At 38.7% G+C, this 24,607-nt stretch overlaps 1 protein-coding gene across 1 annotated transcript in view; it reads right to left on the bottom strand.

The window, feature by feature from the left end:
- Positions 1-24,607, bottom strand: part of Egfl6 (EGF like domain multiple 6) — a 60,147-nt gene that overhangs the window by 2,013 nt on the left and 33,527 nt on the right. Inside the window, exons 6-11 of the mRNA XM_026395170.2 lie at positions 23,306-23,440; positions 21,401-21,523; positions 12,946-13,272; positions 11,808-11,888; positions 5,032-5,133; positions 3,578-3,843 (exon numbers count right to left, since the gene is read on the bottom strand). Of these exons, the coding sequence (XP_026250955.1) occupies positions 3,578-3,843; positions 5,032-5,133; positions 11,808-11,888; positions 12,946-13,272; positions 21,401-21,523; positions 23,306-23,440 (1,034 nt within the window). The remainder of the gene's footprint in view (positions 1-3,577; positions 3,844-5,031; positions 5,134-11,807; positions 11,889-12,945; positions 13,273-21,400; positions 21,524-23,305; positions 23,441-24,607) is intronic.

Here is a 24,607-nt window from a genome sequence, read left to right on the forward strand (position 1 = left end):
AGAAATAAGCTATTACTAAGCATCCAGAGAAAGTACACTAGATTTAGAAATGTTTTCTTCTTCTGTTTTCATCTCAGGAGGGAACTTCTTTTATGAAGATATCCCCTTTGGGTAAATTTTAAAAAAGTAAAGATGGGCCAAAAAGCAGATGGCTCACAGTAGCTGCAGTGGGCAGGATAATGAGGGTGGTATGTCTGCATCTTGGGATATGGAGTCTTTTCCATCACTGAAACCCCTGACTGAGATCCCCTGGATAACTAAGAATAAATGTCAGAATAATTATCTGTCATAGTAATTTATGTTTGCTTTTCACTTTTTTTTTTCCTACCTTGGTCCAAAAACACTTAGGCAGGCTTTTAGTGTTCTCTTTTATCAAGGAGATTTGGGATATAATGATCAAACTCAAACTTTTCTGGAAGATAAGGCCCTTCCTGATATTTGTCCCCCAGAATGTGAGATTGAATCCAGGGCCTAACCCATGCTAGGCCAGCCCTCTACCACTAAGTTACACCACCAGTTTTTTTGTGATGTTGAGGATTGAACCCAGGGCCTGTACATGCAAGGCAAGCATTCTACCAACTGAACTATATCCCCAGCCCACATTACCAGCTTTTAAAATTTTGAGACAGGGTCTCACTAGGTTGCTGAGGCTGGCCTGGAACTTATGATCCTCCTGCCTCAGTCTCCCAAGTAGCTGGGATTAGAGGTGTGTGCCACCATGTCCAGCTAAGCTTAACCTCCTTGAGGAGTTTATATTAGTAGAAGGTGGAGGGCCAAAAGGTGAAGCAGTGATGGGGAGAAGTAAGGATTATCCAGAACTATGAAGGCACACCATTGTTTTTCCCTAGAAGATGGCTGTCTGATGTTCCACAGTAAAAAGACTCAGTAAAGGTTTCTGTGACCCAGCCTGGCATGGTAGCTAAAGTGATAAATGACATGGATGCAGAAAATATGGGTACCCATGGATCCCACAATTAAATCAAGATGTCTGTGGCACTTTTAGCCTTTGGGAAGCATAGCCCATCCTAGAGAAGGGACTCCCTTGTGAGCAAGTACCTGAGATGGAATTTCTTCCCAGCCTAACAAGATTGGGCTTTGGATTCAGATAAAATTTTATTTAAAGAAGCAATGCAGCTTATCTTATATGCTCAAAATTATGGAATAAAAGTCACCATAAGTTACAAATATCCATAGCCAATATGACACGCTAATCTGGAATACATGGTTTAGACTGAATTCTTCAGCTTCTCCAACTTCCAGTATCCCCCACCAAGGTTTCCCACAGAACTGAAAAATTCAGGACACAGGTGCTGAGGTGTGAGCATTCCTCTCAACCAAGCATTGTTATGTTATACTGTGATGGCTGGCCAGGTTCTTTGGAAGCATGTTTTTAATATACGCATTAAAAATCACTGTTTTGATGATGAATCTACCTCAAGCTACCATATTATATAACAACTAATCCCCAGCACATTAATTCAGTCAACATGGAGGTCATTGTGAATATTGTGCAGAGGCATATTTCAACATTTCAAATGGGTATGTCCCATATATATCATGGCTCAGTGCCACAGTCCCCAAAACATGCTATGAACACAACAATATAAACATGTGGATTGGATTTGTGTTGATTCAAATGCACTGTGATGAGAGTAAACTTGAATTGTTGTGTGTGTCAGTTCTGAACAAGCACTGGCTGCTTTTCTTTCAGAGGGGAAGAGTGATTAGGAAATTAATTAACTAGGGACCAACATACGCTTTCATTATAGTCACATCTTATGAGACATTTAAAAAATAAGATATTCTGTTTTAATTAAAATGTGACAAGTAAATGAAAAGATGTTAAATTTAATGTCTGACACTAGGGACTAGGCTCTCTGGTCTGATGCATAATGCCAAGAAATATGCCTTTACTTACATTAATCATCTTTCACAAGCAAAGTATTAATTAATTTCTAATTTATGGATCTACTAATTGTTCTTCCTTTGATCAACTCTTTATATACCTTGTAGCTTGCACCCTGTCTTATCTTTTTCCTTCTCATGTTGAGCAAAGTTTTCCCCATGGTCTACAGTGGCTCCCTCCAGGCTCTGTTTCATTCCCTCTTCATTTCTCTTTGATGCTTCCCTCTAAAGAACTCCTGAAAAGGCTCTCTGTTTGACCAACTTGCTCTTAAAACTCTGTTTCCTTTTCCTTTATTAAATCCACTACACAGAGAAGAATTAACTCAGCAGGTCAGGGTTGTCCAGATGCTGCACATTCTAAAGAAAGTTTGGTCTATAGCTGGTTCTTGGGAGATAACCTCTATGCCCTTGGAATATCCTACCTGATTAAGTTTTCTTTCTTCTTGGTATTGGGGACTGAATCCAGGGGCATTTTACCACTGAACTAAATAGCCATCCATTTTTAAAATTTTTATTTTGAGACAGGGTTTCATTGAGTTGCTTAGGGCTTCACTAAGTTGCTGAGGCTGGCCTTGAACTTGCAATTCTCTCACCTCAGCCTCCTGAGTTACTAGGATTACAGGTGTATGCTACTGCATCTATCTTATCCTACCTGATTAAGAGTGCCTTTGTTTACCTGGGATCTTTGACTAAGCGAGATGGTTTATACTAACAATGTGATTTATGGTGGGGGCCTTGGGTTTCATGGTAGCAAGTTGAGAGACTGGAGACTAGATAACTAAGGACAGTTATTCTGTGGTAACATGGGCAAAGTTTTAACCCATAAAAACTTTGGACACCAAAGCTTGTGTGAACTTCCCTGGTAGGCCACACTTTGGGAGTGTTATCACAAATGATTACTGGGAAAATTAAGAGCTTCCTATATGACTCTACTGGGAAAGGAAAACTACAAGTTTGTGCCTGGGCCCTCGTGGATTCTATACTATGTGCTCTTTCCCTTTGCTTATTTTAGTATATGTAAGCTGTAATTGTCACTAGAATAGCTTTTATGAGTCCTATGAGAACTTATTTTAAGAAAATTTTTTAGTTGTAAATGGACACAATGCCTTTATTTTATTTATTTATTTTTATGCAGTGCTGAGGATTGAACTCAGTGCCTCACATGCTAGACAAGCACTCTACCACTGAGCTACAACCCCAGCCCCTCTGTACGAGAATTTTTAAGGGATCATTGAAACTGAGGGTGGTCTTGGGGACCCCTGACAATAGCCACTTTCTCAATTCAGTTAAAACAACATTCAACAAGTCATTTTCTGGCTTCCATCAGTCCCTTGATATATCTATTGTGCTAAGTTCTGCACATAGAATGGATGAGAAGGATAACTTTGATACATTGAAGAATGCATAGCCTAGTTGGGGAGGGACCTGGTAAAGAAGAGCCAGACACTAAGAGGTCATTGTCACAGAATGTGATATCATTCACAACTATCCTCATTAGGTGTGCTGATTAATCACCATGCCTGTTCTGCTCTAGAATGTGAGCTTTCTAAATGGAGGGGAAATTCTTATTCATTTCTGTATCTCCAGTGCCTAGGCACTTTAGTAAGTGTTTTGTTGTTGAATCATTGAAAAAAGAATGTAAATATTCAGCTTAATCATTTTTTCCACTTACATTTTTGGTAGTATCAGTCCCTTGATACAACTGAATTTTCCCTGTCTTCCACCTTTCATCCTCACTCTTGGTCTCTTCCCATGCTAGGGCATTGTTACTATTTTTCACAAACACTCGAAGTTTCCCTATTTTGTCTCCAGTCAGCCGATAATCAAAAAGCAAGCATAAGTTGTTTTGGGGTTGCAGGTCTGGGAGGAGAAGTTTCAACCGGCCAATGTCCTTCTTGTGCCCTGCCAATGCTGGAACTGCCATATAATAGCCAACAGCTTTAAGAGAAGAAGAAGGTAAAAAGGCATAGTTAGTGAAGCCATTATAAAGGATTTGTCTATAATATATAAAATAGCTATGAAAATGAACAAGAGCATGCTATAGGGAAAGAAGGCTGATATCATTTTTGAAAATAGGAACAAATTTTACATGCTAAAACAGATTTTAGAGATTACACAGTTGAAATCCTTTGCTATATGGAGAAGAAAATTGAGGGTCAGAGCAACTGTGCTTGCCCTGAATCTTTAGCAATAGTCCTACTTACACAACTGTTCTAAAAAGAATTCTTGTTAGTGGATATCCAAGTTTTCTGACTGTATGTGAGGGCTTGAAATGAAAGATCTCAGGGAGGAATTAGATCCAAGGTAGGATCTAGAAGGATCTTTTAACTGAAGCCTGAGTCTGTACATCCCTGAATAAAAAATCGGACTGGGAAGGAATTGGAGACCATGAGGTATAATGGTTGTCCCTGGTTATATAGGCGGCCTTCAGGAGACAGAGGTTCAACATGTGCTCCAAATGAGAGCTGCAAGCCAAATGCTCTACCCAATGGGAAAATTAGGGTCCATCAATAGTGTTGGAGTACACAGTGGAAAGGACAGGAAATCCACAGCTTGGAGCTGAAGTTGAGCAAAATTCAAGGGCAGGTGGTCAGAAAGAAATCCTCCAACAACAGAATGGAAAGCTCAGTCTAAGAGTTCAGACTGCTAACTTGATACTCATCAGGTTTGTGATGCTTTGAGCAGTAGCTCAACTAAAACTCCAGGTTTCAACAGAGGTCATATTTCCTTTTGAGATGGATTTCCCCTGAAAACACAAAACAAAACTACAGAGCATCATGACTGGAAAACTGAGAAAAAGGAACAACTTCTTTCTGCCTTTTCCCCAATACCCCTAAACTTTACATGAATCCCATCATTATCTTCTCTTGGAAGCAAGAGGGTAAATATAAAAGAAGTTTTCTGGAGCATCCTTTATGAGGGCAGGTGAGTGGAAAAGGGAGTAAGGAGGGGAATATATACTGGACCAAGTTAATCATCCATCAGAGGAGACCTCAGAAGGTCTAAAGGTTTCCAACAATGACAAACTGTGACCTAAGGAGTGATAAGAAGACTAACCTTCCATCATTGGAGCAACTTACTTACTTTTGCCCTATTGCAGAACATGAAAGAGTCAAATATAAATACCATTATCTCGATCAGCAGGATTCCAGTCAAAATCATCTTCTCTATCTTGTTTCCAGTCACAGACCCCATGATCAAAGCTGCAATCAGCTGAGATATTTAAATCTGCCAAAAAGCATATTTCACAAACATTAAGAACATTAGAAAGGTAGCTAATATTTAGAGCTTTGGAAGGCAATGCCATATTTTCAGTTGCATAGAGAATAGATCATGGCAACTTAAATGCCCTTGGGGATAATGTCTAACCAGACACCCTTTTTAAAGTTAAATCTGTGACACCACTCTTTACAAATTTTGTTGTATCTTAAAGCACAATAGCAACACTAAAAAAACCTATTTAAAAAATAAGTAATGATCAAGAACCCCATGAGCAAAGCAAAACAGGGAATATAACCAATTGTTCATAAAATTCAGGCCAGAAAATAAATTCTCTTCTACAGAAATAAACAACCAAAGAGCTTGCCAGAACATTTCAGATGATTTGTGGAATAGTAAGTTTCATGTAGTACATGACTCACTAACATTCACTTAGCAATAAAAATATAAATCATGTTTTTTATTTTCTGTATTTTATGATGTTTTCACATCTTGGGGGACCCTTCCCCCTTCAGAGCCAGCTAATTCCAAGATAGTAACACTTTATTTGAGAGCATGCTTCTCATATGCAAGCCAATACCCCCTTCATCTAACTCTTATACACTATTATGGTTTGGATCTGAAATGTCCCCCAATGGCCATGTGCTAAAGTTTGGTCTCCAGCCTGTGGTACTATTGGGAGATAGTGCTACTTTTAAGAGGTGGAGCCTAGTGAAAAGAAATAAGGTCACTGGGGCCATGCCCTTGAACAGGATATTAGGATTCTAGGCCCTTCCCTTCTCTTTCTTTCTGCTTCTTAACTACCATGAGGTGAACAGCTTTGCTCCACCATATGCTCCCTGCCATGATATTCTGCCTCATCATAGGCCCAAAGCAATGGGGCCAAGTGAGCATGGATCAAGACTTCTGAAACTGTGATTAAAAATATATCTTTTCTCCTTATAAGTTGATTATCTCAGGTATTTTGTCATAGCAATAGAAAGATGACTAACACACACACCAAACCAATATTTCCCCTGGCAACAGATAGGAACAGCTCCTGTGCCCCAAACCCTCTGCAGTTATTCAAACTAGCCAGTCCTAAGCAGTTTACCCTGCCCTGTCCTGCCTTTCTTTCCACAGAAACCATAATGGAGCTATGGCCTAGGTTTTCCCCTTGTTCTTGCTTCTTCCTGGATCCTAACCTGATGCTTTCCCTGTGGCCCTGTGTGGCATCATATGCCCCTTCTCTTGGGAACTGTAAGTAATAAATCCTTCTTTCAATGGCATTGGCCTCTTCATGTTGTCACTCAGTCACTTTCATCACTTAAAATCCCATAGGTACAAATGAGATATTAAGTGGACAAAATTGTCATTTCTTAACTTCATGATTCCAACATTTCAGTTAAAAAATTGCCAGTGTTCTGGTGTTTCAAATAAGCTGAAACACTGCTGGTTTCTAAATTGTTTCTGAGTTTTTATGGTAGAATGACTGCCATGTTTAGAAGTGTCAGAGAAATCTATAGTCAGCTAGTATAGGTTTTAAATTAGTGCCTCTGGTTACTTTTATGTAGGTCAGAGGTCATAAAACTAATATCCTGGCCTACTGCCCATTTTGGTAAAGTTTTATTGAAGCACACCTTGCCCATTCATTTACATATCATCTATAGCTGCCTTTGAGCTACAAGGATACAGTTGAGTAGTTGACACGGAGACCATATGGCTCATAAAGCCTGAAATATTTGCTATCTGGCCCTTTCCAGAGAAAAGTTTGCTGACTCCTGGTATAGATAATAAAAAATACAACTGTGAAATAGGGAGAAGACTGGGGTTGAGGCTGTGGCTCAGTGGTACAGCGCTCACCTAGCATGTGCAAGGTACTGGGTTCAATAGAAATAAATAAATAAATAAATAAATAAATAAATAAATAAATAAATAAAAGATATTGTGTTCAACCAATACTAAAAAAAGAAAGAAAGAAAATAAATAGGGAGAAGACTGGGATACTTCTGATTGAAAACAAAGCCTAGCTTCTGGCTCTGATTTAGGGGCTTTCACTGTTTTTGCAAAGGAATAAAGGAATGGAAAGGAAAGGAAATAAGCTCAAATGCTGTTGATTCTTGACTCCTTTCAAGGAGCCAAATATTTTCACAAACATTATACCATTTGATTTGATTGTCAAAAGTCTATCATCAGACCCATTTTTAGGAAAGTAACACCGAGGCTCACAAGTGATTTGTCCAAGTTCTGCAGACATTGTATGGTAGAACTAGACTTGAATCCCAAAGCAGACTAAAATCAGTAGTTGTCCATTCTGAACATATTCTAACTTAGTACAAGCACACTGCCCATTTTCTCACTATCCTTACTTATTTTTTTCGGGGGGAGGGATGACCAGAGATTGAACTCAGGGACACTTGAACACTGAGCCACAGTCCCCAGCCCTATTTTGCATTTTATTTAGAGACAGGGTCTCACTGAGTTGCTTAGAGCCTCACTAAATTGCTGAGGCTGGCTTTGAACTCTTGATTCTCCTGCCTTCACCGCCCTAGGTACTGGGATTACAGATGTGCACCCCCATGCCCATCTTCCTTTCTTTTTAACCCACTGTTTTTCCCTGTCATCAAAGACAGCTTATTTCTAGTCCTGATTTTAAAATAAAAAATAATGCCAAATAATATTTGCTTCTTCTTCAATACTCTTTAATGAGTGCTATTACTAGTTTGAGAAATTGATGTTACCATTCCCATAAATAGTGGGACATCAATTTTTCAATTGGTTTATGTGCTGGCACATTTTTCCCAAACTCCCCATTCTTCCTCAACATGTGGGAAATGGGGTATGCAAACTGAGATTAGGGACCACTATATAGAAATATTCCATAAAGAGGTATAACTCAAGTCTTTGTTCTCAAAGCATAAAGCATACTACTTCATTAGTTTAGCATTTCATGATTTGCAAAGTGTTTTCAAATATATTCTCTGATTTAATTCACACCAACCTCAAAGCAGATGCTGTTGGTGCTGCACCAACATCTGTCAGTACTTATGTTCCCTTGCAAGCATATGGATTTCTACTGCAAGTACCCACAACTCTCTGTATGAAGATGTTCTCTGGTGGAAGCATGCTTGGCCCAAGCCAGGGATGTTAGAATACTGGTGAGTTCCTTCCCTAGGGAGAGCTCTGAACCAGTGATGGACAGGAATTGGTAGATAAATACTTCTATGTCCTTGCTTTTGGATAGGACCCATAAGTGCTGGAAATGAATGCAGACTGAAGTCAGGAGGGTCCAGAAGCTGTTCAGTTCTGCAGAAGGGCTGAGGGGCATGGCAGTCCAGTGACCACAGTGGTGCCCTCCCCTACTTTCATGGCAGTGTAGAAGTGCCAGGGAATTAGCTTCTTCTTGGAGCAGTATTCAATCAATGTCAGATGGGACTCAGTGCATATATACCCCAGCTCCCTTATCCCTCCTCTAGGATAATTCTAAGCCTTGCATTTTGCACTAGTTCCAAGATTTCCCTAATTAGATTGAGCTCTCCTGTTCCCCATGGTGAAAACTTGCCTGATAACACACCATTTATTGCCTCTTTATATCCCTTGTCTAATTTCCTCATGCTCTATCCACTGCTTCTTGGGATGCCTCTCCCATTAACCACTTGCACACAAATTCTTGTCTCAGTATCTCTTTTAAGGGAACCCAGCCTAAGATAGCAAGTAAGAGAGGAATACTGTTCTCATTCCACCTTCACGTATGAAAGCAATGAAGCAAGCAAGTCTAAGTGACTCGCTCAAGGCAAATACCAAGTGGAATAGTTGGGGTGTGCATCTGAATCTTTTTTGGGGGAGTACCAGGGATTGAACTCAGGGGTACTCAACCACTGAGCAACATCCCCAGCCCTATTTTGTATTTTATTTAGAGATAGGGTCTCACTGAGTTACTTAGGGACTTGCCAATTTGCTGAGGCTGGCTTTGGACTTGTGGTCCTCCTGTCTCAGCCTCTCCAGCTGCTGGGATGACAGGCGTGTGCCACCATGCCCAGCCACCTGAATCTTTTGATTGGGACTGAGCTCTCTGAGACACTTTATTAAGACACTTTACGACAGTTGCAATGGTAGGGTCATTATACTCCTGAACAAAATTTTCAACTTTCTGTGTTTCATTAAGGATCCTGGAAGAAAAAGTAGAAGAAGAAATCTGGTCTGTTTGGAGATCCAATGAGGACTCAAATAATTCCTTATGGGTGCTTAGCAAGTGTGAAGTAGAACTGGGTAGAAACTGTGAGCACTGGGAGGATTGTGCTATGGAACTCCTTTTTCCTAACCAGGAAAATGGACAATAGGATGTCTTAGGCTGAGAAATCTTTTATTTTTATTATTATTATTTTTTTACCCCTAACATAGTGTTTATTAAGTTTTTTTTTTCTAGAGCAAGCAACCATAAAAATTAAACAACTGGTTAAATAAGAACTGTTATTTTAGAGCATTGTACTGTCATTTTTTTAAAAGCTAAACTTGGTTAATATAAAAACATCAATGTAATTGTGATGCTATTAATGTGTTCATATCTTCCAGGTATATTTGAATCTAATGTATGAAATATGATATGTCAAGAGCTTTGTAATGTTTTGAACAACCAATAAAAAAAATAAAAAAAATAAAGTTTCTACCTTACAGACTTGTATACCTGAGAAATTTTTTAAAAAGGAGGAAAACAAGATGTAGGAGCTGGGTCATGGGTTACTAGCCTTTGAAAAGATTTTAGTAGAAGATTCTCAGATCAAATTTGAAGGATGGAACCAGAGAAGCACTTTCTTCATGGTGGAGACCATTTCATAAACCAAAAAGATAAAACTAAAGAATGTACTTGCAGGGTAAACACAAAAGGGAATCTAATTAGCATAGGTTAGCACTACCATCTACAGTGGTGAGTAAAAAAAAATTGAAAAAGAAAGAGAGGACAAAGGTATTCATATTTACCACCAAGGGAAATCTGTGTAGAGATCTCAATTATAGCCACATATTTATCATGGGTAGTAGTTCTAAACAAACTGAAGAACTAGGCATTATGCCCAAGAAATTCCAGATAATAAAATTTTGGTAAACTTCACAAAAATGGTCCCAATTCTTATCTCCCCCTATAGCCACACCCTTTGTAACACAGGTTGAACATCCCTAATCTGAAATTCAAAATGTTCCAAAAAGCTGAGACTTTTTAAGCATTGACATGACTTCACAAGTGGAAAATTCCACACCATGAAACTGTTATATGCACAAAATTATTAAAAATATTGTATAAAATTGCCTCCAGGATATGTGTATATGGTATATATGAAACAAATAAATTTTTTTTATTGTTGGTCATTCAAAACATTACATAGTTCTTAATACATCATATTTCACAGTTTGATTCAAGTGGGTTATGAACTCCCAATTTTACCCCGTATACAGATTGCTGTATCACATCAGTTACCCTTCCATTGATTGACATATTGCCTTTCTAGTGTCTGATGTATTCTGCTGTCTGTCCTATTCTCTACTATCCCCCCTCCCCTCCCCTCCCCTCCCCTCCCCTCCCCTTTTCTCTCTCTACCCCTTCTACTGTAAATCATTTCTTCCATTTGAAACAAATAAATTTTGTGTTTATATTTGAGTCCTATCCCCATTGATGTTTCATTGTGTATATGAAAATATTCAAAAAATCTGAAATTGCAAAGACTTCTGGTCTTAAGCACGTCAAACAAGAGATACTCAACCAGTATAACTTTGTAGACCCTTTCTTGACCTTTAAGTCTAGGCCGGCCTTGTGACTTGCCTTGGCCAGTGGAATATGGAAGAAGTGATGTGCCAGTCTGGGCCTAAACCTCAAAAGGCCTGTTTGTCTCTGTTCTATTTCTTGGAAGTGTCTTTTGAGAACAACCCTGGACTAGACTGTTGAGGGATGAGAGGCCACATGGAACAGAGCTGAGCAAGTTCAGTTGTCCTAGATGAGGCCCAGACATTTGAGAGAGCACAGTTAAGATCATTAAAGTCAGAAAGCAGGCCTGCAACTGACTCCAGGCATATGGCTGAGCCCACTCAGCCCAGCTCAGATTGGCACACTGCCCAGATGATCCAGGTTCATAAGCAAAAATCAACATTTACTGCCATAAGCCATTGAGAGTTTGTGGTAATTTGTTACACAGCATTATTATGGCAACTGGTAATGGATTCAGGGATGTTGGGCCAAATTTTAGTACATGGCAATTTTCAGGTTGTAGACCCTCAGGTGTTGGGGTAATTTTCTCCCATCTTCCCATAGTCTGCCTCAATTCTATCCTTTCAGTGTCAGGTTTGAGTGGCAAAGAGAAGAAAATAGTCATACTATATTGTAATTATTGGTACTAATCATGCAAGGACTTACTATTTTTTTTTTTAAATTTAGATGTTGATGAAGCTTTATTTCATCCATTTATTTATATGCAGTGCCGAGAATTGAACCCAGGGCCTGACAAATGCTAGGCAAGTGTTTTTGCCACTGAGCCACAACTCCAGCCCAAGGACCTACTACTTTAATATTGGTACTGGGTATCATGATGTAATGATTTTTCCCTCAGGGGTTTATGAATGAAGCAGTGATTCCAAATCAATCATCTCATTCTATGAAAAAATGAAAAAGACATGGGACAATGTGAGAAAGCATATATTTGGGAAAAAGAATTATTTACCTTTGTGTTCCACTTTGGAATTTGGCACTTTTCTTTGGACAAGAAACAGACCAAAATCTCCTGCTTCGGTCACCTTAGGGGCTGATAAAGGACACTTGGTTAGTTAAGAAAAAACCCTAAAATCCCACATGGTCAGAAAGCAAAGATCAAATCACTGAACAAAGAAAGTCTGATCATGCATTCTAATCACAGAATGTATTAGAGCAGTGTCTGCCATTTCCAAATGAGTCACATTGATTCCAGTTTCCTTATTTAGAACATCTTTTTGCAAAGGTTCTCTTAGCATCTACATTCCTGAAACTTTCCTTATCACCAGGTTTTGGAAATATTTCCTTGAGACTTTTACTATTAAAGGAGATAATGTCACTGGTATGATATTTCTTGGACAGGCGGACTTGTGCCTACTTACTCTTTGATTAATTCAACCTGGCATTTGTATATTTGACCACCCATCATAGAGCCAAGAATAGACAAGGCAAAATACAGAGGAAGTGACAAGTGTCAAATAAGGACATAAGGAGTCTTAGTGTGGGGATCCAGGCTGGGTTAATATGGGAGCTGTTCTGGATGGGCTGAGACTTGTAGTGGGGTTCTGTATAGAAACTGATGAAAAGAGAGATATGGTGATCACCTAGCTCATGCAGAAAACTTAAGCTCTACTATAGCTTCACACCACCCTCATGATTTTTTTTTTATTTTGTCCTTTAAAAGCATAACCACACAACTGTGAAGTTCCCATTTCATAGAGTGGGCCAGTGAAAAGTATCTTTAAGAAGTAAAAAGGTAGAGCTTGGTAGATCCACATGGCAAGGGTCTCTCTGATTTGGGAGGTAGGCCTTATGGAGAGTTTGGCAGCTAGACATCTGTGCTTGCAGGACAAACAGCTTACTGGGCTGCTAGTGGGAAGAGAGAGTCTGCCCCAAACAGGGAATGCTCAAGTAAGGAAACAGGACTTACCCTCCTCATTGCCCAGCATACTTGGTTTGGTATCTGTGGAAGGTGAACCTGACTTCTTAGGACTTAAGACCCATTCCCATTTTACTTAAGTTGTGAAACTGTCTATTCTTCTTTCATTTTTCCAGGAAGAATCACAATTCATCTTTCATGAAATGTATAAAGTAATAAAAGTGATACTCACAAAACACATCTCCTCGAAGGCTTTTCTCCTGCTCCACATAATTCTTCAGGGGTTTCTCTTCTCTTTTATCTTCTTCAAGCCCCTCTTTCATCCTCTCTTCATTCCTCTTATTTTCTCCATTAGAGTTCCCATTCCTGGAAACAGTCTCTTCATAGCTGAAGGGTTGCAAGTTAACCTTAGGGTGGCGAGTCCCAGTGGGTCCTGGGGTGACATTTTTAATTTTTACCTTCTTTTTCATGCTGTTTTTGTGGGCAAGCAACTTCTTAATTCTGTCTTTGATGGTCCCAGGTGCTCTGAGAATTTCCCTTGCAGAATTTTCAGGTATAACTAAAACAAACAATAATAGGTAAGAAGTTCCAAATTGGTTGATAATTAGATCACTCATGAACGATGGAATATTTTAGAAGGATTAAAGTATAGTAGGTGACTGCATCCAAAATAAACCCATATGGGGCTCTAACATGTGAGATTTTAGGATAAACTATATTTGTCTGAAGGAGTTCTAATATAATGACACACTTCATTTTGCTTCAGGAACTACTTTAGTGAAATACTTGCTACTACCCAGTTGGATTACAGATCCTGAAGTAATGGATTTTCTAGATTCATCTAATATTTTTGCTTTCATGTGCACTTTCTCAATCCTGATATTGTTCAAGTAGCCATAGAGATTTTTTTACAAATTTGATGTTCAAAGACTACGACTATAGCTTAGGTCAAAACATATATGCCATAATGGACCATTTGTGACTTCCAAACATGATGATTTGTGGTTCAATGTCCATGCTTAATTTTCCTTCCCCTTTCTCTCTCCCCTTTTCATTTTCTTCAATTCAGCCAACTACTATCTAAAGCTGAATGATTTTGTTTATTGAATATTTCTAGAGAGGCTTCTATATTTACTAATTTACATCCATTTTTCTATTTCTTAACACAAAACTAAATTGCTATAAAAATATACCTCTAGATTGACTCCTTTTATCCTGAAGTGTGATCCACTGGGGTAAAATGATAACACTGGGGAAAAAGTGTTAGTGTAGAAAAACTTAAAAGGTAGGAAAAGGTCAGTTAGCGAAACAGTCTCATTTTGTAGATGAAGTAACTGGGCAATGCTAAATGACTTGACCAACCTCATTAGCTATCGAAGGCAGAGCTAGGGTTTGAGGGTAAAGCATATATAAATGACTCTTTTATCCAGTCCTGTTTCCATGGCAGGGTTATTCCTATTTTAAGGTTAAGGGTTATTTTTTCTAGACTGGTTCAAATTTCTGGAGATCTATGATCCAATGATACCTGTCCCTTTTCCAGGGTTATACTGAGGATAATTAAAATACCCAACTGATGTAAAAAAAGCAATTTATTTCTTAAAAATTAAAAACAATGATCTTTATTTATTTTTTTTTAAAGAGAGAGAGAGAGAGAGAGAGAGAGAGAGAGAGAGAGAGAGAGAATTTTAATATTTATTTTTTAGTTATTGGCAGACACAACATCTTTGTTTGTATGTGGTGCTGAGGATCGAACCCGGGCCGCATGCATGCCAGGCGAGCGCACTACCGCTTGAGCCACATCCCCAGCCCAAAATAATGATCTTTAAAATCAAATATATTGTCTTGTTATAAAATATCTAGGCCCAAGCTAGTCTAACACTAAGCAAGAAAGGCTGCAATAACACTTGACTCAATTCACTCAATTCTACTACTTAGAGACAGTGTAGAGGAAAGTGAAAGAAAGAAGTAGATATCAATTTTGGTGCCAAAATGAATATGATAAAAATAAACTGGATTAGGATGTTATTAGAATATTTTCTTGGCAATGTTTTAATCTTCTCTGCTTTGTTCCTTCTTCATCACTTGGCTAATTAGATCTGTACCAAAGTAGCAGCAAAATAAATAAGGAGAAATTCACAATATTTTGAGTAATTGAAAGGGGAAATAAAAATGCTTTGAGGGCTGGGGCTGTAGCTCAGTGGTGGAGCACTTGCCTCTCATGTGTGAGGCACTGGGTTCAATCCTCAGCATCACATAAAAATAAATAAATAAAAATATTGTGTCCATCTACAGCTAAACAAATATTTTTTAAAAATTCTTTGAAAAAAAATTTTTTTTGGTACTGGGGATTGAACTCAGGGGCACTTGACCATGGAGCCACATCCCCAGCCCTATTTTGTATTTTATTGAGAGACAGGATTTCACTGAGTTGCTTAGCACGTTGTCATTGCTGAGGCTGGCTTTGAACTCACAATCCTCCTGTCTCAACCTCCCCAACCATTGGGATAATAGGCTTGCACCACCAGGTCAGCAAATATATATGCTTTTTTTGTTGTTACTGGGGAATGAATACAGGGGTGTTTAACCACTGAACCACACCCCCAGCCCTTTTTTGACTTTTATTATTTAGAGACAGGGTCTCACTGAGTTACTTAGGGCTTTGCTAAGTTGCTGAAGCTGGCTTTGAACTTGTGATCCTCCTGCCTCAGCCTCCGAGCTGCTAGGATTTATAGGCATGTGCTACCATGCCCTGCTATGTATGCTTTTGATTAATACATTGCTTTCACTTTGATATCAATCTGAGGCTACTAGGACAAAAGTGTGGTATTTCTTTCGATGAATATTCTAGTTATTTATCATTGTGACAGACTGTACTTATAGGTATGAAACAAACTAGTACTAATACCAGTGGTATGTCATTTCTAATTTTCCTGACCTTCACATGGCCTGTTTCAGCTCCTTTGCCAGAGGTCTTGATTTTAATGTGCTGATCATAATGTACCTTCCTCTGGAGGCCCCACTGTGTAATTCTGTCCACAGCTTTCTGAATCTTTTCTCTGTACCCAGCATGAAAAATTAACAGGAAACCCCAATTCCCTGTAAATTTCCTTTGTGCAATCAGTAACATAAAACTAAGGACCTTTAATAAATAACCAGGAGAGGAGAGGGTTTCAACCACATTGGGCAAACCTAAACATCTGTTTTCAGTTTTTGCTTTGAAGTTTCAAATTTTCCTACTGAAAAGAAAAAAAAAATCAAAACATCATAACCTTTGTAATGCCAACAATTTCGTTCCCTTAGTGTGTAAAGAGAAAGTTGAGCGAAGATAAAAATGCAGTAAAAAGATATGCATATATATATAAGCTTAACTAGATTTGCTTTTATGTAGGTACTGCTGTTTAAAATTTAACATAGTTGATGATTGTTTTCTCTTAACATTTCTTGATTATTGTATTTTTGAGAATATACAAATGTGAGAGGAATTTGTAGTAAGAGAGTCTTAGGCCTGTTTGGAGCACTCAGACATAAAAATAGGGAATTTCAAAGTCTTTAGGTTCATGGGCCAGTCTTTTGTAGATGCAGTTAACAAAGTCTCTTGTGAAGGATTAGAGATTTCTCTAAAATCCATTTTGTCAAAAACTTCCACCTGAAAAACTTAGGTTTAATCTCATATCTCTGGAATAATACTATTAATAGAAGATCACTCTTAGGTAGAATATCTAACCCAGAAGGAATATGACTTTGACATTCATTCACCTATACTTAGTTCATCAGATGACCCCATATCATGTGATAGGACAAATGTTCCACCAAATGAGCTTTGGACACAGTCCTGGGAGGAGTTGCTTAACCACAGGTGAGGGTGTACTGTACCAGGGGACCCAGGAAATAGGAAGGGCTAAGATGGGCAAAAGCTGATCCAGAATAGTTTTATGGGGAGGGCGACAGAAGGACTTCTCCATCACAGGGGATTAGCCACCCACCATGAACACAACTGCCCTATGCTTAAGCCCACTTTCCTGGACTTTACTCCTTCCATCTCTAGCCATATGTCCTCAAATTAATATCCAACTACTCTTAGCCCCAGTCTCCCCATTTAAAAAATTGGGATAAGAAGAGGATTTTGAAAAGTTTAAATGAGTGAATACAGGTCAGGCACTAAGATTAATGCCTGGCACAAACTCAGGATATGTTTGGTATTATTTTTAGAATTAATCACCAGAAGGTTTAAAATCTTTTACTGAGTTAAAAATAAAATTCCCAGGCCCTGCCTCCGAATTTCTGAGGTTTATGCTGTAATTGAAGAAAAAAAAAATTGGGACAGCCTGGTTTTCTCAAAACCTCTCTTATTGGGTAAATTGTGTATAAATTGAATAAGAAGTTGCTTTTCAATGGGAATGATTGTTAGATTTTGGTAAAGAAACCTTTGGCACTATTACTCCTATTACTAGCACATGCTTACTGAACATAGGTGGAAGGTAAGCCTTTTAGATTGAAATTTGTTTCTTCTGCATGTATTGCTTCATTTAATTATCAAATTAACATCAAGGGCCAGATGCTACCATTCCTATTTTGTGGATGTGGAAACTGAGGTACTTAAAAGTTAAATAATTTGCTCTCAGGCCACAGGTAGTAATCTAGGAAGCCAGGGATCTAATTAAGGTAACCTAATACCTGGTAACTTGATTGACATAGTTTCCTTTCATAAATTGACCATTACTGCCCCAACTGAGTACTATCCGTTTTCAATTTCTTAGAATGAAGTATAGCTGCTGTCAAATCCAGACCAAAATATTTAGCAGTGTAATAATATTCACTTATCTTGTATTCATTTTTGTTTTTGATATGGGGGATTGAACCCAGAGGGGATTAACCACTGAGCTACATCCCCAACCTTTTTATTTTATATTTTGAGACAAGGTGTCACTAAGTTGCTTAGGGCTTTGCTAAGTTGCTGAGGCTGGCTTTGAACTTACGATCTTCCTACCTCAGCTTTCCGAGCTGCCGGGATTACAGGCATGTGCCACTACACCCAGCTCACTTATCTTAGTATGGTAAAAAAACAAACATCTATGTATATAGGGTGCTTCTTCCTTTGGGCCCAGATGGTGTATAAGGATAATTGACCAACTCTTCTTTGTTGCTGCAGTGTAGCGTCTGAATTTTTCAAAACAATGAACTCATGATAAAAGTCACTATATTAAAAGCTGGGGGATGGGTAGCTCAGCAATAGAACACTTGCTTAGCATGGCCAAGGCCCTGAGTTCCGTCCTCAGCACTGCAGAAAAGAAAAATAAAGGCTGCTACATCAATGCTCTATATTATATAGTAGCAATTCATGCACACATAAATGTATTTTGCAAGCTGACATTATATAATGCTGGATACACTTCTCTCATTTTTGTTTTTTATAACTTCTATGCCCATAAGGGTAGAATTTTGGTTATCCTTTAAGCAATGGGTGTTAAGACTCATTAAGATCAATTTTCAACAGAAACATAGATGTTTGTTTTACAAAGAATGAAAGTGAAATTAAAAGGGAGGACAAACAATATAGTGAATGCTCCAAAGATGACTTTCTCCTTTAAGTAAACATTCTAGGGAAAGACTAGAGAAATAATTCAGCTGCACAATGAATGAATAACAAAATGCATAATTTTCAGATGTTGAATAGAATGGTATGATAAATTTGAGGCTTCAAACAATAAAGAAAATTTTGTTCTACCCTCAAGTATGGGGGTAAATTTGGATCGTCAAAGAAAAATGAAAGTCTTCACATAAGAAATGTTTGCACTGATGTGGAATTTATAATTTCAAAGTGCTGAGTTACAATATAGAAAACATGGGCTGCAAACAATTGCCTGGTTGTATGCTTAAAGCTATTGGCTTCCTTTGGAAATGAATAACACATTGTGGTTTCAAGGGGTCCAAAGGTTGATAAAGATGACTCCAGGTTTATTCTGGGAAAATCTTTCTAATCCCTTGATTCTTAGACCTGGGGGTGGGGGAGAGGATATGTGTGTGTGTGTGGGGGAGTTGCCCACTATTTTCCTGAGGCTTCTATATTGTATGCACAGTATTTTCCATTTACCTTTATAGAATTTCAGAGTAGCTGGCCTCTAATAACTGATTTAAATAATAGTAACAACAATAGTAACCATAGCTAACTTTATTTAGCAGCTAGTATTCTGCACCTAGATGAACTAAGTTCTCCATCTATATCACTTTGTTTAATCTCATAATGGACTTCTGAGAGAGGTATTTGTCTTAGTGTGGGTTCTCCAGGCAAATCCTAAGACAAGGGTTTGGGTGTAGGTGGTTTATTTGGGAGGTGATTCCAAGAGACAGAAATGAATGAGAGAAAAGGGACAGTGAGATAGGAAGGGAGGAAAAACAAAATATGGTATCTTGATGGTCAGGTTCACTGTGGGTAATGGGGTTCATTCCCACTGGGGATGTCTGGGAGTCAGTGTTGAAGACAACTTAGAATTGTTCTACCTTGTGAAGGGGAAAGTGGTGTATTTATCCATAGACTCTTGTCCCTCGCTGGCTGGGGGTGGGGTTCTCTAGGGGTATTGACTTTCCCTATCTATGAGTTAAATCTTCAGGAGTCTGGGTAGCCTTTTAGAGAAAGTATTGAGGCCACAGTCTACTGTACAGGAGCCAGAGATATGCATGGAACTGTCCATCCTGCCTCATTGGGGTTAGGGAGCTCTAAAGGACTGTGGTCTGACCCAATACTAGCACCTGTCTTATCTTGGACAGGAGAAACTGAGCTCAGAAAGGTTAAGAAACTTGCTACAAGTCACAGCCAGTGGAGGCAGAGCTCAGATTTAAATTCAGGCCTCCTGTTCCTGGAATGTACATATTCACATTTTGGTGGCACGAAAGAGTGTTAGGTATGGGTCTCCAAACATTTATCCAGTATGGACAATTGATTTATTCCATCTCCTCCCTGGAAGCCTCCCAAGGTTATGGCATCCTCCCCACCAAAGTACAGCTCTCTCTCTCTCTCGCTCTCTCTCTCTCTCTCTCTCTCTCTCTCTCTCTCTGAATTATGCTTCAGAAGGACATCATTGGGTACTTCTACCTAGAGTGATAGAATCCATAGCATTGAGTTGCTGGCAATTGAGTAGTCATTTAATCCTACATTCAGCCCAATGTAGGAATCTCTCCCAGAGCCCTTGGCCTGAAGGCATGTGGCAGTAAAATGCCCCTACTCTTTGAGGTTCCTTGTTCCATCATTTTAAAGAATGTACTTTCTACCCATTGGTTTTAGTCTGCTCTGGGAAGCCACTTTTATTTCGCATTTCTTAAAATATTTCCAGGCACAATTTATGCTTTTCCAGACTAAATGCTGCTCAGTTATTCTGCCAGTTCTAATAGAATTTGATTTCCAGACTAATTTTCTTTCTTTCTTTATTTATTTTTGCACACACTCTTGTCAAGTGGCATTCAACCACAGCCCAGTGGGTACTACAAAACTGTATGAGTCTGCTACTAAATATCCATCATGATAAACACAGTTTGTTTTTGCATGATTGAATCATCAGGAGCATTGGCTAAATGGGGACATAGGATGTGGGTGCAGGTCAAGGGACAACTTGCATCTGTATTTATTGGAACATGTGGGAAGTCTGTAGGGCAGTAAACATAGTCAAATGATGAGCCAGTGCTAGAAGGAACGTGAGCAGAGGGATAAATCTGGCTGACTTTAAACACTGTAAGACACTGTTTACCAGGGGATGGCCTGTGTTGTAATCATGGCTGACTTGTGTTAGCAGATATTCCAGGTGTTCACAATGGTTCCTAGTTTTCTTTTCTCTCAGGGCACACAGCACGATTATTATTTTTGTGCTCCTTGAAGTTAGACACTCACATGCTGAATTAATTAAGATCTGGCACATAGCTGTTCATGCTTCTTTCCTGGTTGTGACAAATTCTAAGGCCCTGGATTTATGTCCTGGTACCATGAGATGGTGAGGTCTCAATCAGCTTGGGTCCCTAAGTGACTATATGGAGAAGAAATCTGAAAACTCTCTTCAGACATACTGTGCATGAGAAATATACATTTATTATTGTTGTAGTTGTTCATAGCAGTAGAACTTTGTAGTTGTACATCTGGCTTATAAAGTTTTAACTAATAACCATTAAAGAATTCACCAGTGGTAAGAACAATGGGGCTCTCTGTTATACAATCAAGAAAGTGAATCCAGGCCTGTGGATGGCAGATAAAGTGATATCCACTGCATTGTACTTTGTTTTGGTTGTGCATTCTGGAAAAAGCCCTGATTCACATTAAAGGATTGCTTGTTACTACACCATCACCTAGCCTATCCTGACAGATAAATTTTCTTGGGGTCTTTTGTCCATACATCTTATTTTTCAGTATTTAAAAATATGCTGTGTCCAGAAAATTATGATATGTCCCTGCTGTTCTTTTAGTTTTATGCCTACAATGTCATGAGTATTGGAAATATGATCCAACTAGCAAAGAAGACAAAGGTAAGGCAGAGTTAAATTTAGACACGAGAGAGAGAGAGAGAGAGAGAGAGAGAGAGAGAGAGAGAGAGAGAGAGAGAGAGGGGAGAGGGGGAGGAAGGAAGATGAGAGATATGAAAAAGAGAGAGAGGGAAGATGTGGAGATAATGCTTTAGTGGGAATAGCAAAAACACCATACTACTTACCAGAACACTGAAATCCATTGCCTTTATAACCCTGCTTGCATTTACACTTGAAGGATCCTTGGGTATTGAGGCAATTGGCATGGAGGCTGCACGTACGGGTATTCATGGAACATTCATTTACATCTAAAAATGTGAACATTCCAGTGAACAACTTTATGGTAACAGGGCTTGCTGAAAGACTACCCCTTACTTGAGCAACTCCAAGGCCAACCACTCAACACCCTCAACAAACCAAGTATTGCCTGAGAACTGAGAGGTGTTCAAAATTCCACGCACATTGGCTAAGAGCCCTGACTTTGCCTGATGCCTGCCTGGTATGTAGGAAGCATGTCAGCAGCTTACCTCCCCCACAGCAATTTCAACCCTTGCTTATGAATGCTATTGAAATCTGTAAGATATTTGGGTTTTTATCTTAACTTTCTGATTTGTCTAATTTAGAACTCAATAACAGATTCAGAAAATAAAATCTATATTTGTAAGGGCTTGAAACTCTTAACTCACAAAGATGAGCTCAGCCAGAAACTGTTGACATCATCTGAACTTATAGGCAGGGGCATTTGTTCAAAGCATGCCAGGAGGAAGGGTCAGGCTGGTCTGAGCTCGTCTGCTGGTTTAGAGGAGGAAAATTTGCCAAATTCCATCCAAGCAAGAGGTTCCTTTGCTCTACTCCATCCCACTTTCTAGCTACATGTTTGTAGACATAAGCACACAAAATGGCTTATTGTTTTCAATTCAGCAAAAAAGGGAGCTCAGATGCTAATTTTAATCACTTTAAACATCAAAGATTTGTTTTCTTGTGAAGCTCTCCATGTGAGTGCCTAACATATCTGCCTACCTTACCCTCAGGTGTCAGGGGACAAGATCACATTCTATAACAGAGGTATTGGATTACGGAGCTAGATGGGTTTGCAGGAGGGTGCAGGGTCCAAGCTCACCACAAATATGGGTTTTATGAGCCTGTGTAGAATGGTCTTTGTGTTTGAGAAGATTTGAGGGAAGAGCTGTGGAGGTTTCACAAGACTGTTCAAAACCCAGCACTCAAGGATTGCCCCAACACGATTGCACAAGACATGACCTGGAAAGCCTGAGTGTGGGGTTGAAAACAACTCTATTTTTCCCAACTATTAGCTTTCCATATCATGCACACACCTTAGTTACACATGTTATGTGAATAGAAATCTAGAGGAAACCTAAATTTCCCTTCACTGTAGGGTAGCATATCAAGGGCAACAGGAATTTATATGAGGGTTCTGTGAATACCCTACTTCGTGTGCTCACTGAGATTTAGAATTTCTTCACTATGGAATAAGATACTTTATTACACACAGATTAGGCCAATAGCTGACTGGTATGAGAATCTTATCAGAGAGTGATTTTGGGGGACTGTGGAAAGGGAACAATTTATTTGGAGCTCTAACTATGAAAAGGCTAAAAGAAGAGAGAGGAAAGAGCATGTGTACTCATATCCTTTATGCAATTTGCTAAAGCCCCCCTGATGGAGACTTAGGAACAGACCACTGAGATCTTGTTTGTTCTCCATTACCAAATGTAACTATCATTTTATGATTCCCATTTTTAGATGTGTAGATGGAGACAGAACCAAAAAATGTAAACAAAACCAAACCTACCAAATTAAAAAAATCCCACAGAATCATCCAAAGATATTTGCCTCCTTAATAGAGATATAGTCCTTACTTTAAGTCTTTGTTGACCTGGTTTCCTAATTGATGTCACTAGAGTTTTCTAAGTGCCAGAAACTTGAATAATATCATCTTTGTTGTTGTTTTGCTGACCAGTATAGTCGATGGTTTAAATAATAGATTGAATTGACATCAGAATTATCTGTAGAGAAGCTTTCAGGTGTGATGGGGAAAGGAAAAAAGGAAAAGTGCCATTGAATCTTACCTATGCAGTCATATCGGCCACTGATATATTTCAGTTCAAAACCAATGTGACACTTGCAGTAGTAGCTTCCAAATGTATTGACACATCTTCTATTGTAGGGGCAGACTGCTTTACTGGAGGCACATTCATCAATATCTAAGGTGTAGAACCAGAAGGTGTTAGTGATGACAAGAAAACTACCCCCAGCACATGCTTGTGTGCACTCTCTCCTGCAGCATGTGCTGTGTATGCACATGCATGGTTTCCTCACCTGATAAATTGATTATCTGGTGTCAATGTCATCTTCTGGAAAGTATTCTAGATCCTCACCAGTCACATGCACAGCTTTTCCCTTTAGGAGTTTATATCACTATGCACATCTTTTCTTAGAAACCTTGCTGTGATGCCACTACTTATCTTCATAACTGCTCTGACGTTAGTACTTGGCTCTTCTGGGGCAGGGTGTATGTGCCTGGCACTTGGTACTTATTCATTACCTGTGTGCTGAGTGGGTGCATATTTCTCCCACAGATTACATTGTACTACATATACAATTTTAAAAACAGAGTCAAAAAGAGTTTGCTATACTTTAAGCCAACCAAAATACATAGACATTTAAGATTTACATTTTACAAAAGAATTATTCCATTTTCAAACTCCTCCAAGGCTTCTGCAAAATTAACTCAAATCACTGAAATGTAGTTACACAGGAATGAATTTCTGCATAAACAGTGGGTCTAGTGTAACTGTGGAAGGATGCAATTTTGGCCAATAATAGGCATAGTGCTTTTTTTTTTCTTTCTTTCTTTTTTTTTTTTTTTTTTTTTTTTTACCATTGAGGGTGATGTTATAGAAGGGCTGGCAACTCTGCTGACTAATCAACTAAGACTCAAGTTTTACTTTAACTTTCAGATATCAAATCAAGTAGATGATTTGTTATCCTTTTGGACCTGTGATTAAAAATGCAAGTTGGTGCTGGGTTACTGTTCAAATATCTTGCATTCTTAAACTAACAAATGTGTGTTAGATGGACCACAATCTCTTTTCAGTGATCACTTTCATACACATAGCTTTCTCTTCCAATTAAAATGGCACTCAACAAATCAAAGAAGTGGGTAGAAGTTTGGATTTATTGTGGCCAAGATTTAGCCTTGTCATGTATATATTACTATACCAGTGAGTACTAACTCTGTGAACCTAATTAAATCTTAAAGAGAAGACACAATTTTAATTCCTATGTATATGTACTTTAAAGTGCTTAACTGATATAGGACATATTTGGCTGTTTGAGTTTACTAAATGCAGTTTTCAAGTTATATAAAT

Source organism: Urocitellus parryii, chromosome X, assembly GCF_045843805.1.
Source record: "Urocitellus parryii isolate mUroPar1 chromosome X, mUroPar1.hap1, whole genome shotgun sequence".
Classification (NCBI taxonomy): domain Eukaryota; kingdom Metazoa; phylum Chordata; class Mammalia; order Rodentia; family Sciuridae; genus Urocitellus; species Urocitellus parryii.